General features: G+C 41.2%; 1 protein-coding gene across 2 annotated transcripts in view; it reads left to right on the forward strand.

The window, feature by feature from the left end:
• Positions 1 to 18,855, forward strand: part of Ltn1 (listerin E3 ubiquitin protein ligase 1) — a 65,354-nt gene that overhangs the window by 31,211 nt on the left and 15,288 nt on the right. For both annotated transcript variants that reach the window (XM_057766130.1, XM_057766131.1), the window contains 9 exons: positions 2,624 to 2,783; positions 4,230 to 4,334; positions 6,253 to 6,395; positions 7,902 to 8,037; positions 8,374 to 8,518; positions 10,296 to 10,509; positions 10,897 to 11,134; positions 12,550 to 12,624; positions 15,573 to 15,759. In XM_057766130.1, coding sequence (XP_057622113.1) covers positions 2,624 to 2,783; positions 4,230 to 4,334; positions 6,253 to 6,395; positions 7,902 to 8,037; positions 8,374 to 8,518; positions 10,296 to 10,509; positions 10,897 to 11,134; positions 12,550 to 12,624; positions 15,573 to 15,759 — 1,403 coding nt within the window. The remainder of the gene's footprint in view (positions 1 to 2,623; positions 2,784 to 4,229; positions 4,335 to 6,252; positions 6,396 to 7,901; positions 8,038 to 8,373; positions 8,519 to 10,295; positions 10,510 to 10,896; positions 11,135 to 12,549; positions 12,625 to 15,572; positions 15,760 to 18,855) is intronic.

The following is an 18,855-nucleotide window of genomic DNA, read 5'->3' on the forward strand; positions in this document are numbered from 1 at the left end:
AGTCTGTCCAAATGTAAGACTAGAAATGATGATTTATTCTTGTTGGGTTACCAGTTTTTAAGTTGTATTATTTTAATTTATGTGTGTGTACATACCAGTGTTCCTGGAAGCCAGAAGGCCACTTCATAGCACCATCAAAGCCAGTGTTACAGTGAGTTTTGAGTGGACTAGCATGGGTGCTGGGAACTGAACACAGTCTTCAGGAAGGGCAGCAACTGCTTTTAACCAGTGAGCCACACCTCTAGCCCCTTCCCCGCACCTTTCCTTCATTTCGAGGCAAAAATCTGAGCCTGCCTCAGCCTACCAAGTGTGAAGATGATCATTGCCCTCTTTCTCTAGTCATTGCTGTTTTTATTTATTTATTTATTTATTATTTTTTTAAAATATTTATTTATTATGTATACAATATTCTGTCTGTGTATATGCCTCCTGGCCAGAAGAGAGCACCAGACCCCATTACAGATGGTTATGAGCCACCATGTGGTTGCTGGGAATTGAACTCAGGACCTTTGGAAGAGCAGGCAATGCTCTTAACCTCTGAGCCATCTCTCCAGCCCCCTCATTGCTGTTTTTTGAGATAGGTATCAGCGTATAGCTCTAGCTGTCCTTGAACTTACTCTGTTGACCAGGCTGGACTCAAACTCAGAAAGATGGACTTGCCTCTGTCTCCCAAGTTGCTAGAATTACAGGTCTGAGCCATTATATCCAAATCGGGATGTTTAGTAGTCTTGTTGCCTCCCAGTTAAATACTGTGATTGTCTCTGCTGACTTAAGAGTGCTTGTTAAGGTAGGGTCAGATTTCAAGACCCCTGATCCCGCGACCTGCATGACTTTGAAAGAGTTTTGACCATCTCGACTCGTGGTCCTTTTATTCTCACAACAGTGCTAAGAGACTCCACTGCAGAGCGGTCTGTTACTGAGACACGTGTTTGCTTGTTTGTCAGTTTGAGACAGGGTCTTATTATGTAGCCCTGACTGGCCTCACAGAGATCTTCCTTTGTTTGCCTCTTAAGTGCTGGGATTAAAGACATGTCTCCCACCTACCCCCTCCAATTTTACTTCGGTAGTTTACATTGGATCCTGGTTTTGCCCATTTGGCATGAAGTTCTCTTCTAAGGTCTCCGAACTTCTTAGATGTTCTTTCTTTTTTCTTGTGGTTTTGTTTTTTTAGAATTTATTTTTAATTGTGTAGATGTGTGTGTCTCTATGTGAGTGTGGCCACCTGAATGCAGGTTCGTTTCTTTGGAGTTAGAGCTACAGATGACTGTGAGCTCTCTGACATGGTGCTGAGAAACAAACTTGGCAAGTGTTCTTAACTGTTGAGACAGCTCTCTAGCCCTTCCCTTTTTGTAGAACAAGCTGACTTTGAACTCACTGAGATCTGCCTGCCTCTTCTAGGATTAAAGGTGTGTGCTACCACTCTTGGCTCAGTTTCTTTTACTTTTGAGTGACTTACCAGTTTTGCCATAGTACTAACTAGCTTCTTTCAGCGTCTTGTAAATTCGGGCTCTCTTGGGAAGAGGAGTGGTATTTGTTTCCACATAGGGTCTCACTAATGTGTCATACTGTTTTGTCTTTTTTGTCAAGACAGGGTTTCTCTGTGTAGCTTTAGAACATGTCCTAGAACTTACTTTGTAGACCAGGCTGACTTCAAACTCCCAGTGATCTGCCTTCCTCTGCCTCCTGAGTGCTGGGATTAAAAGTGTGTGCCACCACTGCTCGGCTGCCGTGCTGGTTTCTAATTTCTCCCACCTCAGCCTCTTGGGTGTCTGGTACTATAAGTACATGCCACTGACAAAGGTACTGCTTTATGACCGACAGCTTTTGTCACTTTCTTATCTCAAAGCATTTTGAGAACTGCACGTGAGTGAGCACAGTTGTTAGAAGTGGGTAGAGGAGTGAAAGTGTTTCAAGGGCCAGCCACCATGTGATCTGTATGGCAGAGAATCTGATGTCTGTGCTTTAGATTCTGAGTGAGCACATTTATTACGTGCATAGTAAGCAAAGGTGAATGAAGAAATAGCAAGTACCTGATAGGTAGTGGATAGTTAGCAAAACATCATCAATTGGAGCACTCACAGTGGCTAGCAGAGATGACTGGAGCAGCTCAGTTGAGAGAGTAAGCAAAAGGTAGCATCTTCAAAATAAGCTTACAAATTCCCAGCAGAAATCAACTGGGGAAACACAATTGAGTATTAAGTGGAGCTGCTGTTGACCTTGTTCAGAGCAGTGTTGCCCCTAGTAGTAAGGCAAATAGTATTGCCAGAGCAGGCACTTTAAGTCATCTAGTGGATATCAGCTCAAGGAGAGACCCAGGTGACGGGTCCTCTTGGTCCTTTCCCTGGGTGAGCTTCTAGTGTCCTTTTCCCCCTGCAGAAGTTTGTGGGATAAACAACAATTACTTTGTTAAAGGATTGCTTTCTTCCTGTTCTCACCACCATGTTTTCAATGCCCTACTGACTTTCTCCTTGCTTTATATATAACAAGGTAGGAATCCAGCTTACCCCAGGACAGGGAGTTGTGAAGGAGACAAAGGAGAGAGCTTAGATAGCATGTGACAGTTCAGTCGGCATGGGGTTCTGTACACTGTGCCTTTGATAACTGGCTGTGCCCATTCTGTTAGTTGCAGAGCTGCTGTATTCACTGCAGTGGTGTGAAGAACTTGACAATCCACCATCTTTTCTGACTGGATTTTGTGCAATGCTTCAAACAATGAATATAACGTATGACAACTTATCTGTGCTTGGTAACACGTCCAGCCTCTTGCAGCTGTTGTTTAACAGGTAGGATTCCCCTTCAGTTTGTTTTAAAATAATTATTTGTGTATGACTTTCTCTTCTACAAAATGTAAGCCCAGTTTGTGCTTTTGTTTCAGTCAGATCATTGACCTAATCCCTTTTAATAGTAAGCATTCAATTTAGCGCTTTTAAATATTTGATTTACTCTTTTAGGGGAGTATTTGGTTTTTGCCTCTTATTTAATTCATAACTTCATTGAGGTGGCAAAAGATGAAAGAATTAGACACTTGTAGACATTGTTTTAATTTGTTACATGTTAACTGGTCCTCCCATTGTGTTGTCGGAGTTTCTGTCCTGCCCGGTTCCCACAATTGTTAAGTCCCAAAGAAATCACACAGAGGTCTACATTAGTTATAAACTGATTGGCCCATTAGCTCAGGCTTCTTATTAACTCTTATAACTTATATTAAGCCCATTATTCTTGTCTATGCTAGCCACATGGCTCGGTACCTTATTTGGTGAGGCAGTCACATCTTGCTTCTTCTGTGGCTGGGTCATGGCCGAGGACCACGCTTTCCTCTTCTCAGAATTCTCCTGTTCTTGTTGCCCTACCTCTACTTCCTGCCTGGTTGTCCTGCCTATACTTTCTGCCTGGCTACTGGCCAATCAGCGTTTTATTAAAATACAATTGACAGGGTACAAACCATTGTCCCACAGCACCATTGCTTTCAAATATTACCTGTGTTTTAACTGTACCTGTAGCTTAGATGTTTCTTAATGTCATAGCCATGAGTTTCTCTTCCCTGGATGAGGAAAATGGGTTATGAAAACAGTCCTTGTAGCGTTATAGTAGTTAGATGCTTAGCTTTTTGAAATGGTATTTTTCTTTTTTTAGTTTACCAGTATTTTGACTATGCTTTACAGTGTGAGGATACCAGACTTTCCCTCTAATGCTGGTCCATACTGTCACTTTGTTCTTGCTGGGCACAATGAAGCAGGCTTTTAATCCCAGCACCCGGGGGGAGATAGTAGGCAGGTAGATCTCTGTGAGTTAGAGACAGCCTGGTATACATAGCAAGATTCAGGTAGCCGAAATAAACCCAACCCAGTTCCTTAGGGTTTTATAAAGTGCTTCTTTGCCCTTCACTGAGACTCGAGTTATTCTCTAGGAGGTAGCCTTTTCCCAGCTGTGGCATCTGATCTTCAAGTCAGATGTTTAAGGTCTTCTCAAGGATCTTGAGGTATTTGAAATTGCCTGGGAGTAAAAGCTCAGCTCCTGTTGTGAAGAATTACCTAAACTCCCAGTCCTTTAGAAATTAGTGGCAGTCGGGTACAAAGTTTTGGATAACTTAGTGACCCAAATTTATTATGTAAAAGGAAACATGATAATCAGTGTTTTAAAATCCTAACACTTTTCAGAATGATTGATACATACCTATATCTATAGATCTGTATTTATCATCTGGTTTTTTTTGCCTCTTTTTTTTTTAGATCTAGAAAAAATGGTACACTTTGGTCTCTTATTATTGCTAAGTTGATACTTTCCCGAAGCATTTCATCTGACGAAGTAAAACCATATTATAAAAGGAAAGAAAGGTACTCTTCCACTTTGCTATTTACTATTTAATTGGTTACTTTGGCCATCTGTGATTAGTGGACAGTGTAGTGAATCAAGAAAACAAGGTTTGGGAAGCAAGGAAATTGAGTGAAGTGAAATGTAGACTAAAGACTGACAGATGTGAATGGGTTTGGTTGGAGTCATAGTTGTTTCTCGAGACAGGGTCTCACTGTGCAGTGCTGGTTCACCTGGAACTCTTCATAAACCAGGCTGCCTGCCTTTGCTGCTTGAGTGCTGAGATTAACAGATTATTTCTTCCTTTCTTTTTTCTTTGGATCAAGCATTTCTAACTTGACACTTCATAAAACTTTATTCTTATTTCAGAAAAAGAATATTTTATAAACCTGATTTCCTCAGAAATCCTTCAGTGGGGAGCTAGAAAGATGAGCACTTGTTCTTGCAGAGGACTCGGGTTCAATTCCCAGCTCCCACATAGCAGCCAACAACCATCGGTAACTCCAGTTCAGAGTATCTGGCACCCTCTTCTCTGAAGGCACTAGGCATGTAGCTGGTACATAAAGACATTTGGGCAAATCACCAGTGCACATAAAATAAAATAAGTGAAATGAAGTCTTCTGATAGCAATACTTTTGTTTTTAACATACCTCCTTATTTGTTCTGTGGAAGTAGGAGGAAAAAATTGTTCTTTTTTTTTTAAATCTCTTTTGTGGTTTCCCTTCTTTGGCTTCCTGGTCTCACAGCCTCTTTTTTTTTTTTTTTTTTTTTAAAGACTCATTTAGTTTTCATTTTATGTGTTTGCTTATATGGATGTATGTGCACCGTGTGTGTGCCTAGTGCCCATGGAGTCCAGAAGAGGGTAAGAGGGTGTTGGATCCTTGGAACTAGAGTTACAGGTGATGTGGGTGCTGGGAACAATTGGGATTTTCAGTATGAGCAACAAGTACTCTTAACCATGAGCCATCTCTGTAGCTCCTCCTCTTTTCTCAAATAAAGGACCATTGTTTAGAAAAACATGCCAGAATTCAGCAAATATGTAAGACATGCAGACTGTGGTCGCTGAATGCAGCAGATGTGTAAGACATGCAGACTGGTAGCTGAATGCAGCACTTGTGTAAGACATGCAGACTGTGGTAGCTTTCCCCTTAAACTCAGCTTTCAGATTAATGCTTGGCTGAGACTTACCAACAAGCGTTTACAGTACTGACTCAACTAGAATTCTGTGTGTGTTCAGGAACTATAGAATTGTTGAGTACATTTATATTTTTTGTTTGTTTATGTTTCAAGACAGTGTTTCTCTGTGTAGCTGTGACTGTTCTGGAACTTGCTCTGTAGACCAGATTGGCCCCGAACTCCAGAGATCCTCTTGCTTCTGCCTCCTGAGTCCTGGGATTAAAGACCATTGCCCATCTTTAATTTCAGGTTTTTAAATCTTATAAAAATAATTAAGAAATTTTACTTGAGGTAACTTGATTCACTTATAGGAAGTAATACAAAGAATGAAAATAGCAGTGTGTGTGTGTGTGTGTGTGTGTGTGTGTGTGTGGTATCCTGTTTACCCATTGATACCATTCTGTATAGTAAGTTTTGGGGTTTTATTTGTATTGTTTTCTTGATGGTAGACATTGATCTCAGGGCTTTGTGAATGCCGGGTAAACATACTCTGCTACTAGACTGTATACAGTCCAGTCCACCAGCAGTAAAAGATAAAAGATCAGCACACCAAAGTTATATGTTTACTTCAAATAAGCAGAAAAGATAAAAAGCAACAAATAAAAATAGCCATTTGAAATTAGCAATCACCAGTCTAATATTTTCTTTTTTCTGGACAAGGATTATGATTAGACTTATTTTCCTTTAGAATAGTCTGAATAACAGAATTCTGTGAAAGAGCTGTGATTATTGAATGACTGTAATTAATATTTTCTCTCTAAACAGTTTCTTCCCTCTAACAGAAGGTAATTTGCATACCATCCAGAGTCTCTGTCCATTTTTGTCTAAAGAAGAAAAGAAAGAATTTAGTGCTCAATGTATACCTGCTTTTTTGGGATGGACTAAAGAAGACCTTTGCAGCATTAATGGTTAGTTGCTGGGTAATATATCATTTTAATCATTTCTTGAGTTTAATTAAGGGTTTCTTAATATGTAAAACCAAAGGTACAAGTGACAAAGTATATTTGAGCTTGTTCCTCAAATATAAATAAGTATTTCCACCTTATAGTTTTGTTACTAGCCAAGATGGTAATTATTAGGATGAATACCTGGAAGAGTGACTGTTGCCTCTTTTTGGAACAGGAGTGCTAGAGCTTTACAGGAAAATGTATATCCAGAAGTACCCTATAATCATATATTTTCTAGATGTGGCTGTTTTTCATGTGGTACTGGGGTATCTAGGGCTTTCTGCATGCAAGACATAAGTAGATACCACTGAGCGGCTATAGCCTGAATCTTCCACCCATACAACTTTTTAAAGCCATGTCTCTTTTCTTCCTAGTCAACTCATGATTGAATATATAAAGGTACAAGAAAAGTTTTTATAGTATTTGAACATTTTTGAACTCTGCACTGTGTTAGCTCATGTATTTATTGATTTAATAAGCATCTCTGTGCAGTTCCTATTGTAGAGAAACAGAGGTCATGTTACATCCTGCTGTAATTGCTTGTAGCTGAGCTCTGTATACTGCAAGGGAAATGGCAGAAAGGAGGGAGTTGCCACTGTTTCCAGTTTCAGTGTCAGTTTTATAAAAAGAAATGCCTTGAACAGTGTGTTGAAGGTTCATGTTTGACCATGTATGCATGTTGGAAAGAGCCTTTCTGGCACACAGAAGCAGATAAGTGGAGATAGTTCCATTTAGCTGACATTTAACATAAAGTTGGGAACAAAAGATGTTGGATGATCAGAAGGTGGGTTTTGAAATTGTAGGATTCTGCTGGATGGTGGTGGCGCACTCCTTTAATCCCAACATTCAGAAGGCAGAGGCAGGTGGATCTCTGTGAGTTTGAGGCCAGCCTGATCTACAGAGCTAGTTCCAGGACAGGCTCCAAAGCTACACAGAGAAACCTTGTCTCAAAGAAAACACCAAAAAAAAAAAGGAAATAGTAGGCTCTTTAGGAGAGAAGCTGATGAGCTGAGTGAGGCGGCCTTACTCACATAGCTCTTTTTAGAGTTAAACTGGGCACTGCTCAAGAAAGATTTTGGCTTTTAAAATATATATAGAAAAGTTGAAAAGGCCAGTGTAAAGTTCAGTGCAATGCATGTCTTGTCGCCTTCCCTTATCATTTCCTTTTCTGGACTACATGCACGGTGGGCATGGAGACACATTTCTGCCATAGCATTGCAAAGGTCATTTGTAGACTCTTTACTAAATACCTTTTAAATAGATGTGTTGTGTAGGCCAGGCTTGTCTGGACGTGGCATCCTCCTGCCTCCACCTCCGAAGTGCTGGATTGCAGGAATCTGTATCACGCAGGCTCAAGCTTTTTAGAGTTAGCAGCTTGTGCACTACATTTTTAGCTTTCCAAAGTGACTTTTGTTTGTAGACATTGTTTAAAATATATTTTCCTTTTCATTCTGAAATTTCCTTTAGGGGCTTTTGGACATCTTGCCATTTTCAATTCTTGCCTGCAAACCAGAAGTGTAGATGACAAACAGCTCTTGCATGGTATATTAAAAATTATAATAAGCTGGAAGGAACAGCATGAAGACATTTTTCTTTTCAGTTGGTAGGTAATACTTTATTTTCTCCCATATGAAATGTGAGCCCAGATTCTATATTTTATATGTACATTTTTTTTTTTTTCGGTTTTTCGAGGCAGACTTTCTCTGTGTAACAATCCTGGCTGTCCTGGAACTTGCTGTGTAGACCAAGTTGACCTGGAACTCACAGAGATCCACTGCCCCTGCCTCCTGAGTACTGGGGTTAAAGGCATACACCACCTGGCTTATATTTACAATTTTTTTGACTTAACAAAATTCTAGTGAATATTTAAGATATCATTTATGCATACCTGGATTAACATGGAATACTTCCTAATCGAATGTCTTTGCCTTTATCACAGTAATCTATCAGAAGCAAGTCCGGAAGTCCTTGGTATAAACATAGAAATCATGCGCTTCCTTTCCTTGTTTCTGAAATACTGCTCACACCCTCTAGCAGAGAGTGAATGGGACTTCATCATGTGCTCCATGTTGGCTTGGCTGGAGGTAAATTAACCAGATGTGTCCTCAACTCTTTACTTTGTATTTAAAGCATGGTTGTAATTAATTCCTTTGTGAAGAAAATATTTAGAATATTTTGTAGATGTTCCTGAACTAGGTATTACTGGATAAGCCAGAAAAAGGATAGCGGTTTTATGAGTTCCAGGTGTCAGATTTCCAGTTTGTATTTAAAATCTTCCCATAACTTGTTTTATTTATTTATTTATTTATTTATATTCTTTTTTAATTAAAATTTCCGCCTGCTCCCCATTTCCCATTTCCCTCCCCCTCCTCACACATATTGCCCCCTCCCCCCACTCCCCCCCATCCCCACTCCTCTTCTCCTCCCCCCACTCCATTCCCCCTCCCTCTCGATACTGAAGAGCAGTCCAAATTCCCTGCCCTGCGGGAAGACCAAGGGGGAAGACCAAGGTCCTCCTACTTCTATCTAGGTCCAGGAAGGTGAGCGTCCAAACAGGCTAAGCTCCCACCTAGTGCCATTGTCCTTGGCTTCTCATCAGCCTTCATTGTCCGCCATGTTCAGAGAGTCCACCTTAACTTGTTTTAATTCAGTATTTGTAACACAGCCTTTTCAGGTTCAGTTTTATCATGGCAAGCTTTTTTTTGTTTGTTTGTTTTATTGTTTGGGGTCTCTCTCTTTCTTTCTTTGATTTTCGTTCTTTCTCTCTCCTTCCTTCCTTCCTTCCTTCCTTCCTTCCTTCCTTCCTTCCTTCCTTCCTTCCTTCCTTCCTTCCTTCCTTCCTTTCCAGGGTTTCTCTGTGTATCCCTAGTTATCCTGGAACTCACTCTGTAGACAAGCCTGGCCTCGAACTCAGAAATCACCTGCCTCTTACTCCTCAATGCTGAGATTAAAGGTGTGTACCATCACTGCTCAACTGGGTGTGATTATTTTTCAAGCATGCTGTGACGTAGGAGCAAAGTAATTTGTAAAAAATAAACATTTATAGGTTTGTTTTATAATTTATAAATTTAAATAAACTATATTTTATAAATTATTTACAATTATAAACTATTTGTAAATTATAATTTATAAATTGTTTATATTTTACAAATTTTATAAAATTTCATAAAATTTATAAAAGATAAAAGAAAATATTGAGCAGGGAATTTGTGTTTTTTTCATGAACCAAAAAACTAAAAAAATAGTGATTTGTAAGGTCTGCGATGTCAGGCCTGATATAGTCTGAATCTGCTTTGCCTGGTTACCAGCTGTATGAGTTAAGAATTTAGCTCCCAGCCGGGCGGTGGTGACACACGCCTTTAATCCCAGCATTCAGGAGGCAGAGGCAGGCGGATCTCTGGGAGTTCGAGGCCAGCCTGGTCTACAGAGCTAGTTCCAGGACAGGCTCCAAAGTTACAGAGAAACCCTATCTGGAACCCCCCCCCCCAAAAAAAAAGCTCCCATCTCATCCTAAACTTCTTTATTCTAAGATAACTTAATGTTTGACTTGTAGAGCTTTAAAGCATGTGTAGTTGATGTGTTATACTTGGCAAATGAAGATACTATTTCCTTCTATACTTTACAAGTTTAAAAAGTTCATTTCAGAATAAATTATTGTTAATTTCCTGGTATTTAATTTTGAAAGCTGTTTTGATGTAAATATACATGAATTTCTTTTGAACTATGCTTCAGCAACTACGTTCTCCTCTTCCTCGTCTTCCTCTCTTCCTCCTCCACCTCTCTCTTCTTCCTCTGTCCTGTATTATTTGTGGTGTTCTGGTAGCAGCCCGCTTATCTATTTCATCTCTATTGTTTCCTTAGACGACCAGTGAGAATCAGGCATTGTATTCTGTTCCACTTGTGCAACTGTTTGCCTGTGTCAGCTTTGATCTGGCCTGTGATCTCAGTGCCTTTTTTGACTCAGTAACTCCAGATACTGTTGGCAATCTTCCTGTAAATCTAATCAGCGAGTGGAAAGAATTTTTTTCTAAAGGCATCCACAGTTTGCTTTTACCTCTTTTGGTGACTGCTGTAGGTAAGTGCAAAGGGGCATAATAATGATACTTAGCAGAGTGACTTGAAGAATTTAAATAAGCTTGGATTCTCGGAGGATTGGATTGGTCAGCTTCCATGCTGATGCTTCATGGTGCAGACCCAGGGAAAGAGGGCTTGATATCCGAAGACCACTGCAGGTTAAGATAGATAATTGTGCAGAGCACATGGCTAGAACCCCTTTAAAAGGCATGCAGTAGAGGCCATTATAACAGTTGAGGGCAGTGAAAACATAATTGTTACCCTCAACGTCAGGTCTTTTCTGAACGTTGTATCTAGTGTTCATTTGGTTTTCTTAAATGATGTTTGATTTGATCAGCGCACTTAGGCTGCTGTGTTTGAGATGTATGTTTCTTCATTTTGATGTCAGGAGAGAACAAAGACCTGTCTGAAACGTCCTTTCAGAACGCAATGCTGAAGCCCATGTGTGAAACACTAACATACATCTCAAAGGACCAGCTGCTGAGTCACAAACTCCCTGTGAAGTTGGTGGCCGGCCAGAAGACAAACCTGCCAGAGCACCTCCAGACCTTGCTCAATACTTTGACCCCACTGCTTCTCTTCAGAGCCAGACCTGTGCAAATTGCTGCTTATCACATGCTCTACAAGTAAGGCAGCTTCAATTGAATGACCACTTTAGTCCCTGAAATATGCTGCGTATTGCATTTGCTTTTTTATTCACTGAGCCACCTTTCAACCGCTGACTTGAACTTTTTTTCTACAGTTTTTTCACTTTATTTTTATTTTTTTTAAAAGAAAACAAACTATCTTTTTTCATTTTACATACCAATCCCAGTTCCCACTCATTCCCTCCACCTATCCCTCCCCCATCCACTCCTCAGAGAGGGTAAGGCACATGCTTTGGGGAAGGTCCAAGGCCCTCCCTACTATAGCTAGACTGAGAAAGGTATCCATCCAAACAGAATAGGTTCCCCAAAAGCTAGTACAAGCCGTAGGGATAAACATCCCACTGTCTGCCCCAGCCTTACAACTGTCACCCACATTCAGAGGGACTACTTTGGACCTTTGCTGTTTCCTTGCTTGTCCGACTGGAGTTGGCGAGCTCCCATTAGCTCAGGTAAAGTGTATCAGTGAGTGTACCCAGAATGGTCTTGACCTCTTCGCTCATATTCTCACTCTGCCCGCTCTTCAACTGGACTTGGGAGCTCAATCCAGCTCTGATGCAGGACTCTGCCTCTGTTTCCAGAAACGGATGGTTCTCTGGTGACATTTAAGGCTTTCATCAGTCTGACTACAGGGCAAGGCCAGTTCAGGCACCTTCTCTATTGCTTAGGGTCTTAACTGGGGTCATCCTTGTGGATTCCTGGGGATTTCTCTAGTGCCAGGTTTCTTGCTAGCCCTATAATGGCTCCCTCAATCAAAATATCTTTTTCCTTACTCTCATCTCTGTCTTTCCTCCATCTCGAGTATTCCTTAAGTTTTCCTGCGTGCACTGCCCCTGCGAACTGGTTCTGTCCAGCACTTTGGTTACCATATCCAGATTGATGGGCTCCCCGTGACTCATGTCCATGATGGCGGCAATCACCCTGAGAGTCTGACTTGTACTTTTAATCTTTAAAACAATTAAATGATGGCCGGGTGGTGGTGGTGCACGCCTTTAATCCCAGCACTTGGGAGGCAGTGGTAGGTTGGTCCCTTTGAGTTCAAGGCCAGCCTGGTCTATAAGAGTGAGGTCCAAGACAGGACAGGTTCCAACGCTATGGAGAAACCCTGTCTCAAAAAAAAAAACAAAAAACAAAAAAAAAAAAAAAAAAAAGAAAGAAAAAAAAAGAAAATTAGAAATGAAAGGAGACTGGATAGTAATAGGAAGGACAAGGTTTTGACATTATCATTTTTGTCCCTGTGTAATTCATATTTATATAATCTTGGCCATAAGTAGTTATTTTGGAAAAGAATTATTGAAAGATAAACTCACCACATAGTATGTCTTGTTGGTCTAAAGCACAAGTTAATAATAGACAGTTTGTTAAAAAGTGTTTAAAAATGGTGTTCTCCTTCTCAGATTGATGCCTGAATTCCCGCAGTATGACCAGGATAATCTGAAGTCATATGGAGATGAAGAGGAAGAACCTTCCTTGTAAGACGTTTTGCCTTGTTTACTTTCATTTCACTTTTTTTGAGTGTGCTTACCGTGTGCTGTGTTGTATGTGTGTAGGTTACAGGGAAATGCTGGGCGTTGGTCCTCACTTTCTGTCTTATCTGTGATAGTCTCCTGTTTGCTGCCTCGGTTTGCCCTGCTAGTTGGCCACCAGACACTGGGGTCTCTCCTGTCTACCTCCCATCTTGCTCTATAGGGGCTGGGACTAAAGAAATGTGCTGCTACATAGAGCGTTTCATGAGCCCTGGGATCCAAATTCAGGTCCCTAAGCTTGTGTAGTAAGTGCTTTGCGCACCGAGTCACCCCAGTCCCACTTTCCTCTTATAATTTGGCTTGCCAGATTCTTATAAAGAAGTTCAAAAAACCTCTGACTTCAGAATTTGTACTAATTCTGTATGCATAAGTTTTGGAAGTTCCATAGGGCAAATGAAATCCTAAGTTCATGTTAACTATTTATTTTTAAAATAATTTTATGCCAGGCTGTGGTGGGGCATGCTTTTAATCCCTGGGAGGCAGAGGCAGGAGGATCTCTGAGTTCGAGGCCAACCTGGTCTACAAGAGCCAGTTCCAGGACAGGCTCCAAAGCTACAGAGAAATCCTGTCTTGAAAAACTAACCAACCAAACAAACAAAAAAAGTAATTTTACATGAATGGGTGCTCTCTCTCTCTCTCTCTCTCTCTCTCTCTCTCTATCTCTATCTATCTATCTATCTATCTATCTATCTATCTATCTATCTATCTATCTATCTATATCCGTGCCCTTGGAGGGCTAGAGTGTCCTTCTGGAACTGAGGTTAATAGATGATTGTGAGTTGCCATGTGGGTGCCAGGACTCAAATCTCGGTCCTCTGCAATAGCATGCAGTGCTCTTAACTATTGAGCCATATCACCAGACCCCATACTTTCTCTCTTAATTGCTGTGGAACATAGTTCTGTGTGCTCCAGTTCATAAAAACATTCTTTGACTATGTAGTAGCTGTGGAAATAGTGAGGTAATTCAGGTATCTGTTGAGCCCTGTTTTGTTCACAGAATTTAAGTGCAGAGGGGTAAGTACAATGTTTAGTAAGCACATTGTTTTTGGTAAGGGCTGTTGTGGAGTATTTGTTTACCCTGTGTGAAGATGTGTCATTGTGATTGGTTTAATAAAAAGCTGAATGGCCAATAGGCAGGAGAGAATAGGCGGGACTTCTGGGAGAGAGAGGAACTCTGGGAAGAAGAAAGGTGGGGAGACACAGCGAGACACTGAAGAAGCTGGACATACGGTACAGAGGAGAGGTAACTGAGCCACACGGCAGAGTGTAGATTAATAGAAACAGACTAACTTAAGTTATAAGAGCTAGTTGGGAAAAAACCTAAGCTATAGGCTAAGCTTTCATAGTTAATAATAAGTCTCCATGTTGTTTTTTGTGAGCTGGCAGCCCAGAGGAAAGTCCAACTATAAGGGGCTTGCAATCTAGTGGATGCTGCTGAGCTATGGTAGACTGTATAGTGTGTGTCAGGTACTAGAAAGCAGAGTAGACAGCATGCTGACATTGCAGGACACAGAAGAAACACTGGGCAAAGACACCAAAGTGTGACTTCTCAGATGTACATGGGAAATGGTGAGTGTGTTTCACTGTTTTATTCAGTTATTCAGCAAACTCTATGAGAGAAAGAATTTCTGTTCCCTGCTCCACCTCCCATATCACCCAAAATGCTTCCTGGACTATAGCAAGCTCACAAGTAGTTCTCATTTGTTCAGTGGGAATCAAAACGAACTATTGTCTACAAAGCAGGGAGGATATAGTGGAAGAAGCTACAACAGTAGTTAAGGAGCAGGATAAGAGATGGTGTTAGAAATGGTATTACTGGGCCAGGGAACTGGGTCAGCAGGTAAGGACCCTTTCCATGAAGCATGAGCACCCCAGTTGAAATCCCCAGTACCTGCTTAAAAGCCTGGCAGGGGTCAGACAGGCAGGTGCCCAGGGATTACTGCCAGCCACAGTAGCCTAAACAGTGAGTGTCAAGTATCGGGTTCAGTGAGGAGACCTTGTCTGAAGTGATAAAGGAAGAAACCTGATATTCTCTGCTGGCCTCTACGTGCATATGATCTGGGCAAATGCATGCATATGCCACACACAGCCTGGGAAGATGGAATCATTAAGGGTTTAGGCCATGGTATGCCACCTGCTAATTCTACGGGAGGTAAAGCACAAAAGAAGCAACCTGAGGTGGAACCCTTCCAAAAGTTAGATAGCAGTATTGGACGGCAGTATGGAAAGCGAGTTCAGACCTGATATTTGTGAGATAGCAATGACAAGAATAGGAATGACAAGAATAGGTCCATGAAATGGCAGAAACTTGGATAAGTCTAGGCTCATGAGCTAGCAGCAGGAAGCCCACAGGGGAAACTTGCACAAAAATGAAAGAACCAGGCTAGAGGGCTGTGGGGAAAGAGTTTGAAGACTCCTGAGTTCACATGAGAATGGTACTGAGTGAGGTGATCCCATAAAGACAGTGAACTATGCTGTGAATTAACGGGCATGTCAAGCTTCTCAGAGAGAGATGCTCTGATTAAAATGAAAAGGATTGGATAAATTGTGATGATTTTTTGACGTGTTCCAACTGTAAAGTGAGCAGACAGTAGGAACTGGAAGTGGACAGTAAGGTGAAGCTTAGCCCTTCTCCTCCCATTGGTAAGACATGAAGCCCGACGGTTCCCTGACCCGCTTCTGCCTGGACCACGTAACCTGTTTTCTTATACAGCAGAAAGCTGAGTAGGAGTTTTCTGCAGCTGTGATCAGGTATTGACCTCTAGTGTCTGTTTTTATAGCATGGGAACATGGTTTTGGAAAATAGGGGATTTTTTTTTTTTTTTTTTTAATGCTTGAAGTTTTTAAGTAAATTGTTTCGAGGCAAGTAAATGGTACTTGTCGTTGTCTCCCAGGTCACCGCCAGCAGCACTGATGTCTCTTCTTAGCACTCAAGAGGACCTTCTGGAGAACGTCCTGGGCTGTGTTCCTGTGGGGCAGATCGTTACCGTTAAGCCGCTGAGCGAGGATTTCTGCTATGTTCTGGGGTACCTCCTTACGTGGAAACTAATTCTTACTTTCTTCAAAGCTGCTTCATCTCAGGTAAAGAACCAGGACATCTTTGGAGTGGTGGGGTGCTATGAAATAAACCACGTGACGACTTTGGACTGTTGTGCTGACATGTCTTTCTCAAAGAACCTTCCTATCTTTTTGACTCAAAGTGGGGATGCCCTACGTTTTAATCAAGCCCTGTCCAGCCAGGGTCATTACCTGCAGTCAAAATTGTTGCTACTTTTATTTTTAAATATTTATTTTTATTGTATGTACGTTGGTATTTTGCCTGCACCAACAGACCTGTATGTCTGTAAGGGTGTGGGATTCCCTGGAACTGGAGTTACAGGCAGTTGTGAGCAGCCATGTGGGTGCTGGGAATTGAATCTAGGTCCTTTAGAAGAGCAGTCAGTGCTCTTAACCCGAGCCATCTCTTCAGCCCTCTGTTGCTACTTTCTTACTCTTCCAAATGCATGCAGTTTTTCCTCCAGGGTGAATCTTGGAAATGGGTGTGGACCATTTTTTTCTCCTAACAGAATGCAGTCAGCTAATTTCTGTACTTTAGGAAAAGATTCTTTATGATTTGACTTTGTACTAACAGTGATTTTAGAAAATTGGAATTAGGTCTTGCAGTTCTAGAAGCCACCATCTCATTTGTTTGTTTTTCAAGACAGGGTTTCTCTTTGTAGCCCAGGCTGTCTTAGAACTCACTCTGTAGATCAGGCTGGCCTTGAATTCAGAGCTCTGTCCGCCACTGCCTCCTGAGTGCTGGGATTAAAGTGTGCACCACCACCTCCCAGCTTGGAAACCACTGTCTTACTATAGAGATTCACTTGCTACGTCACTGAACCACAGGCTTCAAAAGACTACCCAGTGTCATGAGCTGTTTAGCCTGTGTCCAAACTTGAATCTAGTGAAAGTAACCTAATAATATTCAGCCACTAGATGTCGCTGCTAGCTCACATTTCAGAAGAGAGATGGACGTCTTTCGCCCCCTCCTTTTCCTGCTTCTCTGCCTCTGTCATCCTCTTTCCTTCTTTCATTCTTCAGGTAGAATCTCATTGTGTAATCCAGACTGGACTTCAACTCAGAACTGCTGCTGCCTCAGCCTCTCCAAGTCTAGCATTATGGGTGTGTGCTATCCTGTACCATTTTACCTTTTATTTCTTCAGGGACACTCACACTTTATCTAAGAATAAGCAGACAACAAAAGCCCCTCTTTTTGTCAGTTGTGAGCCATGTTCTTTATCCTGCCTCAGGCCCCTGAGTGCTGGGATTAAAGGTGTTCACTTTCATCTCAATGTCAGACTGGTTTAATCAGCCTTGGTGTCTTTTGTTAGCATCAGCACAAAAATACTCAGCTGAGGACTTCTTGTTCAAAGTGTACATAACTACTTTTGACATTTTTTTCCGAATTCTTAAATTATACTTTGTTGTTGTTTATACCCATGCCTTAATACAAATATGTTAGTTTGTACACTTTTTTTTTTGTCTTTTTTGATTTTGTTTTTGAGATAGGGCTTCTCTGTATAGCCTTTGCTGTCCTGGAACTCGTTTTGTAGATCAGGCTGTCTTAGAACTTGTCTTCTGTGCAGCTGTGGCTTGGAACTCACAAGAGCCACCTACCTCTTCTTGAAAATGCTGGGATTTATGGGAGGCGGTGGCAGGGAGGAGGCAGAAATCTTTAATAAATAAATAAATAAAATGCTGGGATTAAAGGTGTGCACGGGCCCAGCAACAGCAGTATTTTTTTCTTTTCCTGAAAATAATTTTTTTATAATATATGCTGATTATAGTCTTCCTTCCCCTACTGCTTCCTATTCCTCCATATATCCCATCCAATCCAATCCACACCCTTTCTGTTTTTCCTTCGAAAACAAACAAGCATCGAAGGAATGATAAATAAAATAAGAGAGATCAAAGCCAAATTAGAATAAGACAAAGCAAGCAAGAAAAGGCCAGAGGAAAAAGCCAAGAAACATGCACACATATTACACACGCAGGAATCCCAGTAAAATCTGAAAACTGAAACCCATAATATATACACGAAAAAAGCAGAAAACAAACAGCAACAACAGAGTGCCCCGCCTTAACATGAGACAAAAAAACAAACAAACCCTCCAAAGATGCCATGGAGTTCATTTCTGTTGGTCATTTACTGCTGGCGTGGGACCTACCCTTAAGAGCAGTTTGTTTCCTCAGTGGGACTTTCTTAGAGAAAACTAATTTTTTCATTTGCACTTGGTTTATCAATTGGAAATAGCTTCTGGGTTAGGGTGTGTGTGCCAACTTCTAGCTCTAGGACCCTATCTGGTGCAGACCCATGCAGGTCCTGTGCATGACCAGCATTTCCTATTGAGCCTGGAATGGGAACGGTCAGAGTGACACAATAGATTCTTCCAAAGAGCTGAATTCTGAAATAAATCGAGAGTGTTTAAAAAAAATGTAATGTAATCGTGGGTTATCTTACCTTCTCAAAAAACCCTTAGCACATTGGACTGAAGTGGAAACAAACCCATGAGCATTTTACCCCAGTTGTTAGAAGTATGTTATTTAACAGATGCATCAAAACATGACAGTTACAGATTCATGGGGTGTCATGGACCATTCCCCTGTGTGGAGTACAGACTTCATGTGTTAGATTAGTTGCAGTTAGGAAGCTGCTGTTATCCTCAGAGCTTAGCACCCAGTCCATACTGTGATACTGTGGCTCCTAGCAGTCATCCCCCAGCCTCTTCCTCCCTCAGGGGCTTCATAGCACATCTCATTAAGTTGCCTGGGTTGGTTCCCTGTGTAGCCAGGCTTGAATTCATGTGGACCACCATGTCTGGCTGGAGAGTGTTCTGCTGTGTGTGGTACCACATTTTGTTGTTCTGTTGATAAGCATTTAGGATATTGCCATTTCTGGGCTGTCGTTAAATATTGTTGTAAGCAACTCATGTGTATGTCTTTTTGTGAGGATAAATTTTCATTTTTCTTGCATCATCAATCCCAAAAGGGGATTTTCTGGGTCTTAGTCACGTTTTTATTTTGGTCATTGATATGATTGATAAACTTCCTTTTCTATTGTTTTTTTTTTTTTTTCTTTTTCTTTTTTAATTTACAAGTTGGGTTGGAGAGATGGCTCAGTGGTTAAGAGCACTGACT

This window comes from Chionomys nivalis, chromosome 3 (assembly GCF_950005125.1).
Source record: "Chionomys nivalis chromosome 3, mChiNiv1.1, whole genome shotgun sequence".
In the NCBI taxonomy this organism is placed as follows: domain Eukaryota; kingdom Metazoa; phylum Chordata; class Mammalia; order Rodentia; family Cricetidae; genus Chionomys; species Chionomys nivalis.